Source organism: Trachurus trachurus (genome assembly GCF_905171665.1).
Source record: "Trachurus trachurus genome assembly, chromosome: 15".
NCBI classification, from domain to species: domain Eukaryota; kingdom Metazoa; phylum Chordata; class Actinopteri; order Carangiformes; family Carangidae; genus Trachurus; species Trachurus trachurus.
The window spans coordinates 12,827,545-12,841,414 of record NC_139906.1 but is presented as its reverse complement, the minus strand read 5'-3'; the positions used below and the strand labels follow the sequence as shown (position 1 = coordinate 12,841,414).

The following is a 13,870-nucleotide window of genomic DNA, read 5'->3' as shown; positions in this document are numbered from 1 at the left end:
CTTCAGAATCTCATTAAATCTCCAACTCATGAGATTTTTGAAGTTACCGAGTCTCTTTGACTCTCTGGTCATGTCACCATCCAGTACATACAGTATATAGATAAATGTACAATGAACATTATGTCAATATGACCTTTCTCTACTATATATTTGTTTCTTCAGATGGTCTGGTGGTTGAGCCTGACTTGTCTACAGTCTTTTGCCCAGACCATAAGGCCGCTATGGTTCTGTTCCTGGACCGGGTGTATGGCATCGAGGAGCAGAGCTTTTTCCTGCACCTCCTAGAAGTCGGTTTTCTGCCTGACCTTCGGGCAGCTGTCTTACTTGACACTGTGAGTAGATGAAATTTGAGTTTGTTCCGCTTGTCCCCTGCTTGACAGATCCAGTGTACCTTTCGAAGAAGTGACCTGTGACTTTTGTATTGATCTGAGCTGCATCGTGTCACCAATGAAAAATGTCCACCCCTCTGCCCTCATGTCACCAGCATTGCCACTCACATTACTGGGATTGTAGAGGAGTTCCTGTGAGCATGACTTCATGCACTGCACTTATTTAGAGGGGATCCTATTAATGTGTTTGTAATGTACTTGTTGAGATCTAAAAATTAGCTACATTTCCAGTGTATATAAACATACAACATTTGGACTTCATGTTCAGTCTAAGGGAATGTGGATTTTTTTTCCCCTTGCTGCCTCCTCATTCCTTCTTGTTTAGTTCCACTCAGATAATTGGACTCTGTGTAAGTGTAACCTCTCTTTTCCGCTGCAGGGTGATTTAGGATCCACTGATATGGCCCTGGCTCTCAACAGATACTTGTGTACAGCTGTGCTTCCCCTGCTCACCAAATGTTCAGCCCTCTTCTGTGGATTAGAGGACCACACCATGCCGGCCGACTCTCTCATCCAGGCCGTCTACAGCCTCTCCAGGGCTCTCAGCTTGACTAAGGCTCAGAGAGACACCATAGAGGATTGCATGTTGGCTGTGTGCAGGTACAGCTTTTCAGGTGGTGTAATGAAGCAACCCCACAGATCTAGAGTTCAGTCTCCTCAAGGTTGTTATTGCAAAGAGGATTGCCGTCTGAAGGAAGGGTATTGATTTTTCAGCTAGTTGCTTGTAGACTATATTAGATTTCTTATTTGATTTTGTTCCGTAGGTGATGTTGTGGTACTGTACTATTTTAGTATCTAGATCTTAATCTGTGATCAGTTATTTTATTTTTCTAATGATTCCAGTTTTGCACTATTAGCTTCCCATATCCATTCATTCACTCATTATATTTAATGAGTCACTATAAATTCAGTTTTTACCCTATCCAGGTCTAATTTACCAGATTCAATCTAAATGTTAACAATTTAATTAACATCTTTCCTATTGTCTCCTTAATTATGCCTCATTCTTCTGAGACATGATTTTGTGTGTCTGTGTCTGTTTGTCTTTCTGAATATTTTCCCAACAGAGTTTGGATATTTTGGGGAAAATGGGAATGCTATATATTTGAGTGTGTGTTTGACATTCATCTGCTCATGCGCCTTATTCTCACTCACTGGTGTCCGCAGCAAACTCCAACCGTCTATGATGCAGCCTCTTCTTCGTCGTCTTGTCTTAGATGTTCCCCATCTCACAGACCACAGCAAGATGCCACTAAAGGTGAATACACAAACTGCAGTTGCAACACTGTGTGTGAACTAGTGCACTGAGTTAAAAAAGATTGTTTTTATTGAATTAATCAAAATGTCATTACTTTTATCTGCTAGCTGTTGACCAGTCATTACGAGCAGAGGTGGAAGTACTACTTCCTCACTAGTGGGCAGGCTGACCAGGATCTGGCCTCTGAAGAAGAGCTCCACCTGTCTAGAAAGTTGTTCTGGGGAGTGTTCAACGCCTTGTCAAAGAAGGTATATAGATATATCATTATGATGATTAAAAATCACAATACTCTCCCTGGAGAGCCAAAATGTTGCAGAAAATGAATAAATCATACAATTTTTGACAGTTTAATCCCACAATTGATTCACAGATTCTTATCTTTTTCCATCCTCATCAATTTCAAGAGAAACAGTAAAATTTGTTCACACCTAGATTTAAGAGTAATTTTTCATACCCCAGTATGTAAAAAGCCTCTCATCTCGAGGCAGACTTTTCAGAAATCTGAGGGATGTAATCAATAACTGCATCTTCTCTCAGGTCACTGTCAGCATGCACCAGAATATTTCTGCCACTTTCGTGACTGATTCAGAACATGGAAACATGGAAACATCAAAGAAATATGCTCATGAGGTCATTCCAGGTGCACATGTGGCCCACATCAAACAACCTCAGAAACCGAGCTCACAGTCAGCATTACAAAGAGTTCCCTAACCTAGAGAAATCATACTGTGTATATATCACATTAGTATGCATATTGCAGATTGGTTACGACTGAATTTAAGTTAGAAACATTTAAATCAAACTGCACATTAAGGAAGAGAAATACCTCTTCTCTTTTATTGGTGTAGGGGATTTAGAGCCAGATTTCTACTGGAGAAATGGATTTTCATGGCCACATAACCAGGTTTCTAACAGGGTTTGTACATGGCTGCATGTGTGGATGAGATAGACTTAATTCAAGGTAAGTATTTCTGCAACAGTGGTATGTCTTTATATCCAAAATAATTGAATACAATGCGTTTTTTAAATTTGAATTAAATAAGCTGGTTTCCTTGGCTGTTTTGTGGTCTTCGTTACTGTGGCAAAGTACCAATAACCAGGCTTAACCAATATCTACTCTCTGCTTCCCTCCCACACTTTCCCTTTGCCCCCTTTCCTTCTCCAACACTACAGCCCTATGAGCCTCAGCTATTTAAGCTGTGTGTCCAGTGCCTGGCTGCAGTGGCCAAGGCCCTGCCTCCTGACCACAGTGACACAAGCTGTGTGTCTCAGATGGAGAGAAAAGCTTCCATGGATGTGGATAGACACTTTGACCCCCATCCTATTGATACCTCCAGGTAAGATACTGATCAGCAATATTTACTGATTATGGACAAAATAAGTGTTTACTGACTTTGGGTATTATAAAAATGAATGGTCCTGTTCAAAAGGGAGGGTAGAGTTAAAAATTAAATTGAATTAAACAAAGTTTCATGCTTTTAAATCTTTTAATTCAAATATCTTTGCGATTGAGTTAAATGATGGTTTATTTCTTTCCCTGTGCTAGTGTGTCATTGCCAGAGAGACTGGAGTTCGTAGTGAACAAGTATGCAGAGCACAGTCATGACAAGTGGTCACTAGACAAGGTAAAAAGTAGAGTTGATGTGTGATATCCCGCACCGGACTAAACCTCCTGTGAATATATATCAGCTTGTACAGTATGTTGATGTCTGCATGTTTCCTAATGTAAGTTGTTTTTGTCTTCTTTACCGTGTCATGCCTGTCAGTTTGCCAACGGGTGGGTTCATGGGGAGCAGCTTTGTGAGAACAGCAAAGTCCACCCGCTCCTCAAGCCATACAGGACGCTCTCTGAGAAGGTAGACGTGTGTGTGGTTGTATGAGTGCACTTCAGCAGAGAAAGCAAAACCTAGAGGCACTGACATACCAAATGTGGTGCATGTAATATAAAAGATTAAAATAAATAGTGTGTTTTGCACCTCTGCTGTTCTTGGCTGGTTTAGTTTCACTATTACGTGAGTGTTTATCTACGTATACATGTCTGAGTTCTCCAGGAGAAGGAGGCATACCGCTGGGCCATCAAAGAGTCCTTAAAGATTATGCTTGCCTTCAGCTGGACCATAGAGAGGACTAAAGAGGGAGATGCTTTTGGCAAACGTGCCTGTGCACGCAGAGTCTCTCAGCCTGGACAGGTATGTGTGCTCCACAGGCCACATTCATCCAGCCACTGGGCACCAAAAGTGCCTAAAGCAATAAAAGTAATCTCACTCACTGTTAAACTTCTCCCATAATGGGTCGCACTAATTGAATTGCGTAATTGAGCAATTTGGTGTTTGTTCTAGTTGTCTTTTGAAGGAGCATCGACCTTCAGCCCCAAGCCAATGGATATGAGCAGCATCACTTTATCATGGGAGCAGTGTGTAAGTAATTACATCTTTTTCTGCCTGATACACCATTAAAGTAGATACAACTTTTGGTCCCACTTTAATCCTGGCACAAAGTCTGCAGAGATGGTACCAGTGGCCTAGTGCCAGTTTTAAGGACATGAGGTATTCATCTTGTAGCACAACTGGAAAATCTAAATAAAATTTCCTTAAATGGAAAAAGTAGATTACGACTGGAAGTTGTCAGATCATGCAGTCATATTAGTGACGTCTACAAAACAGTTATTGCTTTACTGCAGAGACATAACTGTCCTCTGTAAGAACACAGTGAAAAACTTTTGTGTCTCCCTGAAGTGTAAAGTTGCAATAATAAACCTTAGTAACGTGGAGTTCTGTGTAATCATATCTGAGGGACAGGACTAATTTTCCTTGTTGAAGAACTGTCTGCCGCTTTGAAAGGAGATAAGCTGAAGTGGCCGGTGTTGGTACCTGCCCTTCGTCCGTGTTTATACAAGGCAGCCATTATCTTGTCCCAAACAGTAGGTTTTACTCATTTATTTTCTTTGTCCTGTCTATAGGCTATGGCTGAACAGTTAGCTGAAAACTATCACAACGCCTGGGCAAAGAGGAAAAAAGCAGAGCTTGAGAGTAAAGGTAATAAACCATGTCATGTGTAACTATTCAGTATTTTTTTTCCTCTCCTCTCCTCTCCTCTCCTCTCCTCTCCTCTCCTCTCCTCTCCTCTCCTCTCCTCTCCTCTCCTCTCCTCTCCTCTCCCACATCTAATACAGCTGAATTTCTGTTCTCAGGAGGAGGTACCCATTCACTGATTGTACCCTACGATACCCTGACTGCCAAAGAGAAGACCAAATTCAGAGAAAGAGCCCAGGATATCCTTAAGTTCCTGCAGCTCAATGGCTACACTGTGTGGAGGTGAGTCGTGAATGAGCTTGTGATTGCAAAAAGGCAATGTGACACACAGTATGTACAGTATGAGATAGGAAGCAATGAGGTGTTTCATTTTTATGTATCACTGGTATTGCGGCCCTAACCCTAACCCATTGTGGTAACCGGACCAATAACAACTACAGTACCACTACAGATCCCAGTCTGAAATACTGCACTGTCTGTGGGAAAACATAATTACCTTGTCTCCTTGTCTTCCCACTGTACAGCACAATATTGTCTTGAAATTGCAATAAAATTCTGGAAATAAAATACTGAGTCAACATGAGTAAGTATTAAGGGTTTTATTTTTTTTATTTCACTCCCATCTTCAGGGATCGGAAGACAGTGGAGATGGATTTTGCAGCCACAGCCAGCTGCTTTAGCTACACTCTCCTTCAGCGGCTCCTGTCTCACACTGAGGAGGCCCAGGAGCACATGTTGGAGCTGGGTAACATTATAGATATTGTGAATAGATAGACCCCCCAAAAAATCATAAATATAAAATAAAAGACAAAAGAACATTCACATTATACATCCCAAAGCGATGTGCATCATCTATCTGGCGCTGAAAAGTTTTGAACAAATCACTGGGCCTTCAGTCTTCACAGTTCATTTTAGGAATTTAATGAGCAGCAGTCTCTTGAGTCCACATTCAGGAAGCCTGCCTCAGGTTAGATTTCATTTCAACCATCACAAAATAGTTCACACAAGGCCAGGGTGTGTCAACCTGTCCTGAATTTCATCGAATTATTATTTATATATTTTTTGGATTTTGTCTATAGTTTTATGGTAGTTTCTGTCTTTTATTGTATAAGACTTATTATTGCGTTGTCTTTTTTTCCAGAGGTGATGCAAGCCAGAGGACAGATGTCTAAAGGGGAGAGGGCTCCTCAGCAGCAACCAATGCATTTTTTCCCAAAGGTTTGACCCAGATCAAATGCATATTTAAGCATGGGAGAAATCTAATGTCGGATGAGGAGTCTCTCACAGTTACTTAGCCTCCTCTCATTTTTCCAGTGACGATTTCTTTCTTCTCCTTGCCCTTTTTTTCCTCTTTTCATTTATGTCATCTAATTAGTTTTGTTAGATGGTTGCCAGGGGCAACCCCTCTAAGTGAAACCCTTTGTGGCTGTGTAATTTATTTAACCATTTTGGAAATCCATGTGGGCGTGTCGATTGCCATCAGGACATTGATTAAAGCTTCCCACACAGTTCTGCCTCTGAGGAGTCAGCGAATGAAAAAGGGTTTATTTTTCATTGATGGGACCCCTTGAGTCAGACGCAGCCAGTCAGCCAAGACCGTGAACAGTCATGCCTCAGATCTCGACACACTACACCTCCTACTCAACCACACAGTCACACAACCACACACACATCCGTAAGTCTGTCTGTCTGTCTGCCTGTCCATTGGTGTCTTCAAATTACCATTGCTTCATGAGAAGAGTTAATAGGGTCCAAAATGTTTGACCTGTTTTCCCCCACTGGTCCTTGTTGGGTCCATCATTAAGAGCTCATTTTATTCTGGCAGGAGCTGCTCAGTTCCCGAGAACTTTTTTGTAATTCTAATAATGGTCACAAGACATTTGAAATGTTTCAGACTGAATAATTTATGAGTTAGTGGAGTTTTCTGCATAATGCAATGCTTCAGCCATAAAAAAAACCGTGGAAATCTAATGGATTTTAGAAGCAAGTCAAAAGAAATACATGGAAAATGTTATGAAGTGACCAGTTCCCATTTAACAGGTCGTCCTTCCTCTTTTGGAACAATATGTGAAAAGCCACCATCTGTACTTCCTGTCTACTTCTCTCTGCTCAAGTGGGAACCGAGCCCATGCCTCAAAAAAAGAAAAGGAGATAATTACATGGTATGTAACTCCCAACTCCCAACTTTTCAGTATGTTGATTACAGTGGTAGTATTTTAAAGTGTTCTTCTGCTGCTGTAAATCATCTCATGAAAATTCCTCATACATAGTTGAAACGTTTTTATCTTGTCAAAGTTTTTGATAGAGCTTTCATTCTTCTATGCTGTCATTCTTCCCATTTTTTGTGTCCTGTAATTACCTTTCTACTCCTCTCCTCATTACTTCACTTGTCTTTTTTTCCTCACATCCAGCCTCTTTTGTAAGCTTGCAACCCTTGTAAGACACAGAATCTCACTCTTGGGTAAGGACGGTGTGGAAATAACACTTATTCAGATACTAATTTGTTCCACTTGTTCTCGTGCTGGGTGCTTCTTGGCTTCGCCCTTCAGTTATCCATGAATGTGTCTACTTTATGTTCAAGTATGTGTGTGTGTGTGTGTTTTATCTCTCTCAGGAAGCGAAGCCTCGTCGGTTGCAAGCTGCCTCCATGTTTTGGCTCAGGCTCTGGATGCCAGGTAGCTAGATGGCACTACTGTCACACTCTGCCTTAATCGATCTCCTCGCTCTACCTGCGGTCAAATCACTGTCACGCCGCCACGTCTGAGGATGAGATGACTGGTGTAATTGAGCCACTGATACACTGATGCTATCTAATTGTGGTTGATATCACTTTTACTCCCTGAGGACGGCGCCTCTGAAGCATGATGCCAGGAGTGGAATTTGGCTCAGTAGAGGTTGATGTCATTTAGACATGTCTGGTGGATCGATTAGCAGCTGATTTAGTCCACTTACCTGGTTTTATTATAGTCATCCAAAAGAGTCACTGCATGAAACATTTTAATTTTACACACTGTGATTTACTATTGTTCATTTTACAGTATTTATTTTTGTAGAATTTGTATTTTTTCTTTTTGGTTACACAGCATATCACAATAACATCTTTTTACTTCACTCTTGAACCTTAGGGCATTGATGAATTCAGCTCCAGAGTCCATCCAAGCATCTCTTCACTCATTCTTTGAGGCAGCTGCAGCCGATCTTGAGATGGCCGTGGAAAACCTTTCCGTGACCTTGGTCTCTTTGCCTCAGAGTAGGAGTCAACAAGCTCGAGGAGTGGCCAAGGTTCTCAGCTACGCATTCTCCGTTCTCCTCCCCACGCTCACCTCCCTCTTCCAGCATCTTGGCAACCAGAACTATGGAGTGGACCTCCTGAGTAAGCAGCACTGCCTTGTTGTATCACAAAACACACAGTTACAAAATGTAGCATGTTGTATAATTTCACAATGGCACAACAACCCCCACCACCACCACCAGTCCTCAGTAGTTACATTAGTTTCTAACCATATGTGAAGGAGCTGGATGAACAGCTGGCTTCCACAGACTGAAATCACTCAGGGCTGTCCTCCCCTCAACTTCCTACCTTACACATCTTTGAAACCAACTCTCACTAAATAATTTCAGCAGGAGCATATTGTCCCTCTCACTAATATCTTGGCCTTATAGGAGTCATTCATTACACAAATCAGCAGCTGCCCAGCGAGCCCATCTCTCTCTCTCTGTGATTGTGTGTTGTCAGCTCTCTTACTGTCTGTACTGGCTGATTCTGAGTGAAAATTTGCAGCTTTTTTAAGCATCCACTTGTCTTTCCAGTGGGGGGTATCCAGGTGTCCTGCTACAGGATCCTCAACAGCCTCTATTCTCTTGGAAACAGTGGCAGCATCTGCATGGAAGGGTACTGCCTATTTTTGAATTCAGATGATGAAATTGTTCACTTTTAATCTTTTTTTTCAGCTACTTAATATCTATAATGTAATCTTCCATTACTTTCTTAGCTATTAAGTTAATATAAAGTAAATATATTTCACTGCTGTTTATTATATATATATATATATATATATATACAATGTTTGAAAATAATGAAACATTTAATTTGTCCATGTTGATTGGTTTTACATTATTGTTGTCCATTACAAGTAACTGATAGGATAGGATAGAGAAAAATAAATCAACTTCAGGCAAACAGGTTTGGCACTGACGAATGAAGCTAACTGACGGGTAATTGTACATTTACAAGCCTTCTGTGAAGCGCTTGATAAAACATAGACCTTAGGGCTTAAACATGAGCCTGACTAACAGCGCATATCTGTTCAGGCAAAGGCCAGCAGCAGGCTCTTGCCTGGCAGCCCTGACTGGAGCTTTCCCTGTATGTTTCCTGGAGCCAGCCCTTAACCAAAACAACCCTTATTCCATTTACAACACCCAGAGCGCTGCTGAGAGAGAGGGTAATAAATAAACACACTGCATTAAACACACTGAAATACACACTGATATTTTTATTACTCGAGTCATGAACAGCCTTCAACCACCCCCACATCTCAGTCCCCGGCTTTCTCAGTCTTATTTTCCATATCTGTGTCTGTTAGACCTGGGGCTGCCAGATCAGGTGGAGGACATATGTCCCCTCCTGCCTTCTCTGGAACGGGCTCTCGGGGAAGTGGAGGAGTTGGCAGGTGCTGGCGCTGGAGCTCGCCAGGCCCACTACATCCATGTCACGGAGGTCACCTTGCCCATGCTGTGCAGCTACATGTCCCGTTGGTGGCACTGGGGCCCTGAGGGCCAGTCAGCCAACACAGTCTGCAGCTCCGTCATTCCTCAGCATGCTAGCGACCTATTTGGACACATCCTGCGTATCATCCACAACCATGTGGGTGCTAGCCAGGGTGACTGGATGAAACAGCTAGCAGGTACAATGCAGTAATTATTTTATGGATTCATTTCTTTATTCCATGTCAGTCATGCCTTTTTATTCTCCCATTTTGCTCTATTAACAGTTGTCAGTCGTTTCTTTCAGTTTTTTCTCAGCCAATTATATTTAAAGCCCACTCTGAGCTGCTAAAGAGCCACTTCCTGCCACTGATGGAGAAGTTAAAGAAGAGGGCAGAATGTGTGCTGGCGGAGGAGGAGCAGTTGAAGGCAGAGGGGTGTTGTAACTCTGAAGCAGAGTTGCAGATACAGGAGAAGTTCACTGTGCTGGTGCGAGACCTTTATGCCTTCTATCCACTCCTCATCCCATTTGTGGACAATAATCGGTAAGGCATGCTGCCACAGAGCTTAGATGTGGGGAAGCAAGCTTATTTTCTGTGGCCAAAAGCTCCAGGAGTAACTTGAAGCATTGATACACTCGATGAAAATTACACTTTTATTGTGTTTTATATTAAACTATCATCATCTGGCATCCTACGTCCTTGAGAAACCCCTTGAATGCCAATTTTTCCATTGAAATTTGTATTGTAGTTTTTTTTTTTTTTTCCAGGCATATTTATGGAAGGCTTAACAATAAATTCTGGTGATAATGGGGTGTTTTTTGTGCTGTTTTGTCTCAGAGCCAGCTGGTTGAAAGAGTCCAACCCTGAGGCTGAGCAGCTGTTCAGCATGGTGGCAGAGGTCTTTATATTCTGGGCCAAATCTCATGTGAGGATGACACATATAATTGTGTTTTTATTTTGTGTTATGTCTAAACTCTCCAGGTGGATATTGTATCCTATGAATCATTTCCCACGTGCCTTTGCTTTGACAGAATTTCAAATGGGAAGAACAGAACTATGTGGTCCAAAATGAAATCAACAACTTGGCGTTTTTGGTCAACACTGACAAAATGTCCAAGGTTAGCATGTTTATAAACTGACATTATGACATTAAACGTGTACAGGTGTGCAAGAACTAGTAGTAGTTATGTGGTAATTGCAGAAAACACAACTGTCCTTAAAGTTATTTTATGCCTTTTGAATGCTCAGTTCAACCACGAGAAGAGGAGGATGAAGAGGAAAGGCGATCGCTATTCCATGCACACATCTCTCATTGTGGCTTCAATGAAGAGACTGCTCGCTGTGGGACTGAGGGTTTGTTTTCCAAATGAGCAAAGTCTTATCATGCTGGCTAAGACCTGCTTCACTCAGGTTGGTTGGAAATGTGTACAATAGCGTTAATGCCGTCCCCATGATCATAAAACCTTTTGGATGAGAGTTTAATCAGCATATTTGATAATCTGCAGTGTTGCATGATGGAGCAGCAGAAGACAGTATGTGAGAATATCTCTGCTGTTCATACTATATATTTAATGCTGGCTATTGTTTGCTTTTTATAGAGAAACACAGAAAATGAGGTTCGAGAGCATGTTTTCCATGGCCTTATACAACTTCGGAATCAGGTAATCAAGGCTGTCCCTTATTTTGTATTGTGAACATTTGTGCAGAATGAAAACAAGATTGTTGGATGAATTTCAACATATTTAGTGAGGTTTTGTTTCTTTTTGGTTTCCACAGAATACTTAAAGCGATTCTGAATGAACGTCAAGCAAAAGCGAATATTGAATAAATTGTATAAACTCCTGTTCTGCACAGTTTTCAGAGTATAATTGAAGTGCGTATCTTTGCAACATTCTGCCAACATTCTGCATATTCATTGACATGCCTGAGTACATGTGAGTTTTAATTTGTGGAAGGCAGCAAGTGTGTGTGGTAAATTAAACTGAAGAATGCTCTTGTAGCATCCAAAGCAGTTTTTTTTTAAATGATCTTCATCAATGACTCATTGTTCACCAGAGACATCAATATGGCATATTCACCATACTGTACAAAATATGCATGCATTATTTGTTTATTCACGCGCCAGTGACAGATATGTTTATTCATAAGACAGTGATGAGGGGAAAAAATAAATTCTGCTTTGTCATTTGCATCAACAAACTTTTTAAACAGAACTTTGATAATGTTATTTGTGCAGGCCTTCATCCATTCCTTGTTAGGTGTTAGGACACACAGCACTGAGTCTTTGTTGTTGAATTCAAACAGAATTTAAGCAGAAAAGAGAAAGCAAGATTCAGGACTTGATTCCTTAATGAAGAGTGTTAGCAGTCGCATTTCCAGCCAAGCTCATCCTTTCATGTGTTTTATTCTGTTAAAAGTGCACACTCTGAGCTGCCGATTCTCCTTTGTTAACACTACAAACCTTATTACGCCGGATTGAGGACCTCTCCAGCTGCCTTTCTACCTTGGGAAGAAAATAAATAAATGTCCTCTGTTTTTTTTACAGGCATCAAGTTGCTGGAAGCAGGAGCCCCATTATGCTGAACACATGAGCCAGCAAGGGACCACCACTGATACCCAAAGGACTGTCGACAGGATTGTGGAAATAGCTCAGGTTCTTTATCACCTGGACCAGGTGAGCTTTTAAAGCTGAGTCAAAACTACCAATAAATCTTTCAGAAATGTTATTTCCACCAACAGTCTGCAATGGACCTTTCTTTACTTGGCCTTTTTATAAGACCTTTATTTTTGACATGTAGGAAGAGTGCAGGTATAAATGACTAAATTCCATTTAAGCTATTTTGGTTTCAGGGTCCTGATGTCGTGCATGCCGGCTCACTGTCATAGCTCGCTGGAACAGAAGGGAGCCATTGAAAATGTTTTTAGCAACACCTGTTCTCAGCCTATAATGACAAATCACAGTATCTGCTGTAAAAAGGGAAAAAGGGCTTTTGGTCAACGATGGTGGAGAGGGTGATAAGTATTCCCTGAAACTGAAAGAAGTTAGAAGTTTGCATCCAGTAAGCATGAATGACATGTTTTTATTCCTCTGTTCCTTATTTCTCTTTACGTGTAGTACAGCAAGGAATGTTATGCTTATGTTAAATGTTGAATTTATTTCCAAGAACTGTTGTTAACACTAGCTTGCATTTTCACTTCACATGTTTGATATTAACCAGCCTGGGAGCTAATGAGACAAGAAAAACTGTGTTTTTATTCCAAAAACATAAAAAAAAAAAACATTACTTCTTTAAGAAAGTAAAGTCTGCTAGTGAAGAAAATCACTCAAGTCCTTAATTCAAACTTTGATGTTGAGGTGTGAGTTAATTAGTTTCCCAGAATACAGTGAGCTTAGTGAAACAGAACAGATCATTGTGGGTTCATTATCTTGTTTCATTATCTCTATTTGGTTTCGGGCTCAGGTGGAACACCCACACAGAAGTAAAAAACCAGCGTGGCACAAGGTCCTATCTAAACAGAGGAAACGAGCAGTAGTTGCCTGCCTGAGGATGGCTCCCCTCTACAACCTACCCAGGTACAAACACGTGATGTATGGATGGATGATTTGATCCTGTATTAATTATTGGAGTGCTTATTTATATAGCACTTTTCAAAACACACACTGTTAACACTTCATGCACAGAATAAGCAACACACATACAAACAAACGAATGTACATGGATATAGATTAAGCACATGATCAAAATAAACAACCCATAGTAATGAGTTTTTAAAACAACCTGCCATTTGGCTTTATTTTGAAAATGAGGAGGGAAAATGATTATTTCATTATAGTCTGTTGAATGTGTTTCTTTGGCTAAGCTTTTATTCATTCAGTTGAGAGAAAGAACCAGTGAGGATGCTGCATCAAATCGTACAGTAGCACTGAAACAGTACAACCCTATTCAGTTGTGTAAATGGCAGCTCTACATTGTACAGGAGACACAACTGTGATGGAGAGGTAATGTAAACCCTAACGAGGCTATCAGTCACAGTCATATCAGGTCCAATGGGAGCAAATCAATTAGCATATTAAAACCCTGTGGCTCCGTGTCGTTTGTCGGTGATTTATGAATATTATTTTGGTGTTTGTGTATGTGAATTATAGCTGTAGTGTCCTGCTCTGTCCTCTCTGGTGGATGTAACAATTATCACCTTGCATAGGAACAGGAGACCTTGATGAATGAGTAATAATGGGGTCTAATCTGAGCCTTTTTTTTCATAGCATATTACTTTCTGCACTGTGTTTTTCAATATCTTATTTGCATTTGTGTGATGCAAATATAATAAATGTAAATTTCTTGTTTTCTCCCCTCTCTCTTTCCCCACCCCAAGGCACAGAGCTGTCAACCTGTTCCTCCAAGGCTATAATAAATCTTGGATATCAACTGAAGACCACAGCTTCGAGGAGAAGCTCGTGGAGGATCTAGCTGTGAGTGAAACAGG

The 13,870-nt window shown here is 41.0% G+C and overlaps 1 protein-coding gene across 1 annotated transcript in view; it reads left to right on the top strand.

The window, feature by feature from the left end:
• ryr2b (ryanodine receptor 2b (cardiac)) overlaps nucleotides 1-13,870 on the top strand; it is a gene marked incomplete at both ends in the record, with an annotated part of 62,685 nt that overhangs the window by 29,441 nt on the left and 19,374 nt on the right. The window contains 27 exons of the mRNA XM_083987515.1: nucleotides 163-332; nucleotides 769-989; nucleotides 1,557-1,647; nucleotides 1,755-1,895; nucleotides 2,821-2,984; nucleotides 3,194-3,272; nucleotides 3,414-3,503; nucleotides 3,699-3,836; nucleotides 3,987-4,064; nucleotides 4,607-4,682; nucleotides 4,838-4,961; nucleotides 5,309-5,424; nucleotides 5,821-5,897; nucleotides 6,720-6,841; nucleotides 7,091-7,140; nucleotides 7,294-7,354; nucleotides 7,805-8,052; nucleotides 8,490-8,571; nucleotides 8,991-9,121; nucleotides 9,263-9,583; nucleotides 9,691-9,928; nucleotides 10,223-10,310; nucleotides 10,417-10,503; nucleotides 10,634-10,795; nucleotides 11,931-12,059; nucleotides 12,847-12,959; nucleotides 13,760-13,856. Of these exons, the coding sequence (XP_083843641.1) occupies nucleotides 163-332; nucleotides 769-989; nucleotides 1,557-1,647; nucleotides 1,755-1,895; nucleotides 2,821-2,984; nucleotides 3,194-3,272; nucleotides 3,414-3,503; nucleotides 3,699-3,836; nucleotides 3,987-4,064; nucleotides 4,607-4,682; nucleotides 4,838-4,961; nucleotides 5,309-5,424; nucleotides 5,821-5,897; nucleotides 6,720-6,841; nucleotides 7,091-7,140; nucleotides 7,294-7,354; nucleotides 7,805-8,052; nucleotides 8,490-8,571; nucleotides 8,991-9,121; nucleotides 9,263-9,583; nucleotides 9,691-9,928; nucleotides 10,223-10,310; nucleotides 10,417-10,503; nucleotides 10,634-10,795; nucleotides 11,931-12,059; nucleotides 12,847-12,959; nucleotides 13,760-13,856 (3,494 nt within the window). The remainder of the gene's footprint in view (nucleotides 1-162; nucleotides 333-768; nucleotides 990-1,556; nucleotides 1,648-1,754; nucleotides 1,896-2,820; nucleotides 2,985-3,193; nucleotides 3,273-3,413; nucleotides 3,504-3,698; nucleotides 3,837-3,986; nucleotides 4,065-4,606; nucleotides 4,683-4,837; nucleotides 4,962-5,308; nucleotides 5,425-5,820; nucleotides 5,898-6,719; nucleotides 6,842-7,090; nucleotides 7,141-7,293; nucleotides 7,355-7,804; nucleotides 8,053-8,489; nucleotides 8,572-8,990; nucleotides 9,122-9,262; nucleotides 9,584-9,690; nucleotides 9,929-10,222; nucleotides 10,311-10,416; nucleotides 10,504-10,633; nucleotides 10,796-11,930; nucleotides 12,060-12,846; nucleotides 12,960-13,759; nucleotides 13,857-13,870) is intronic.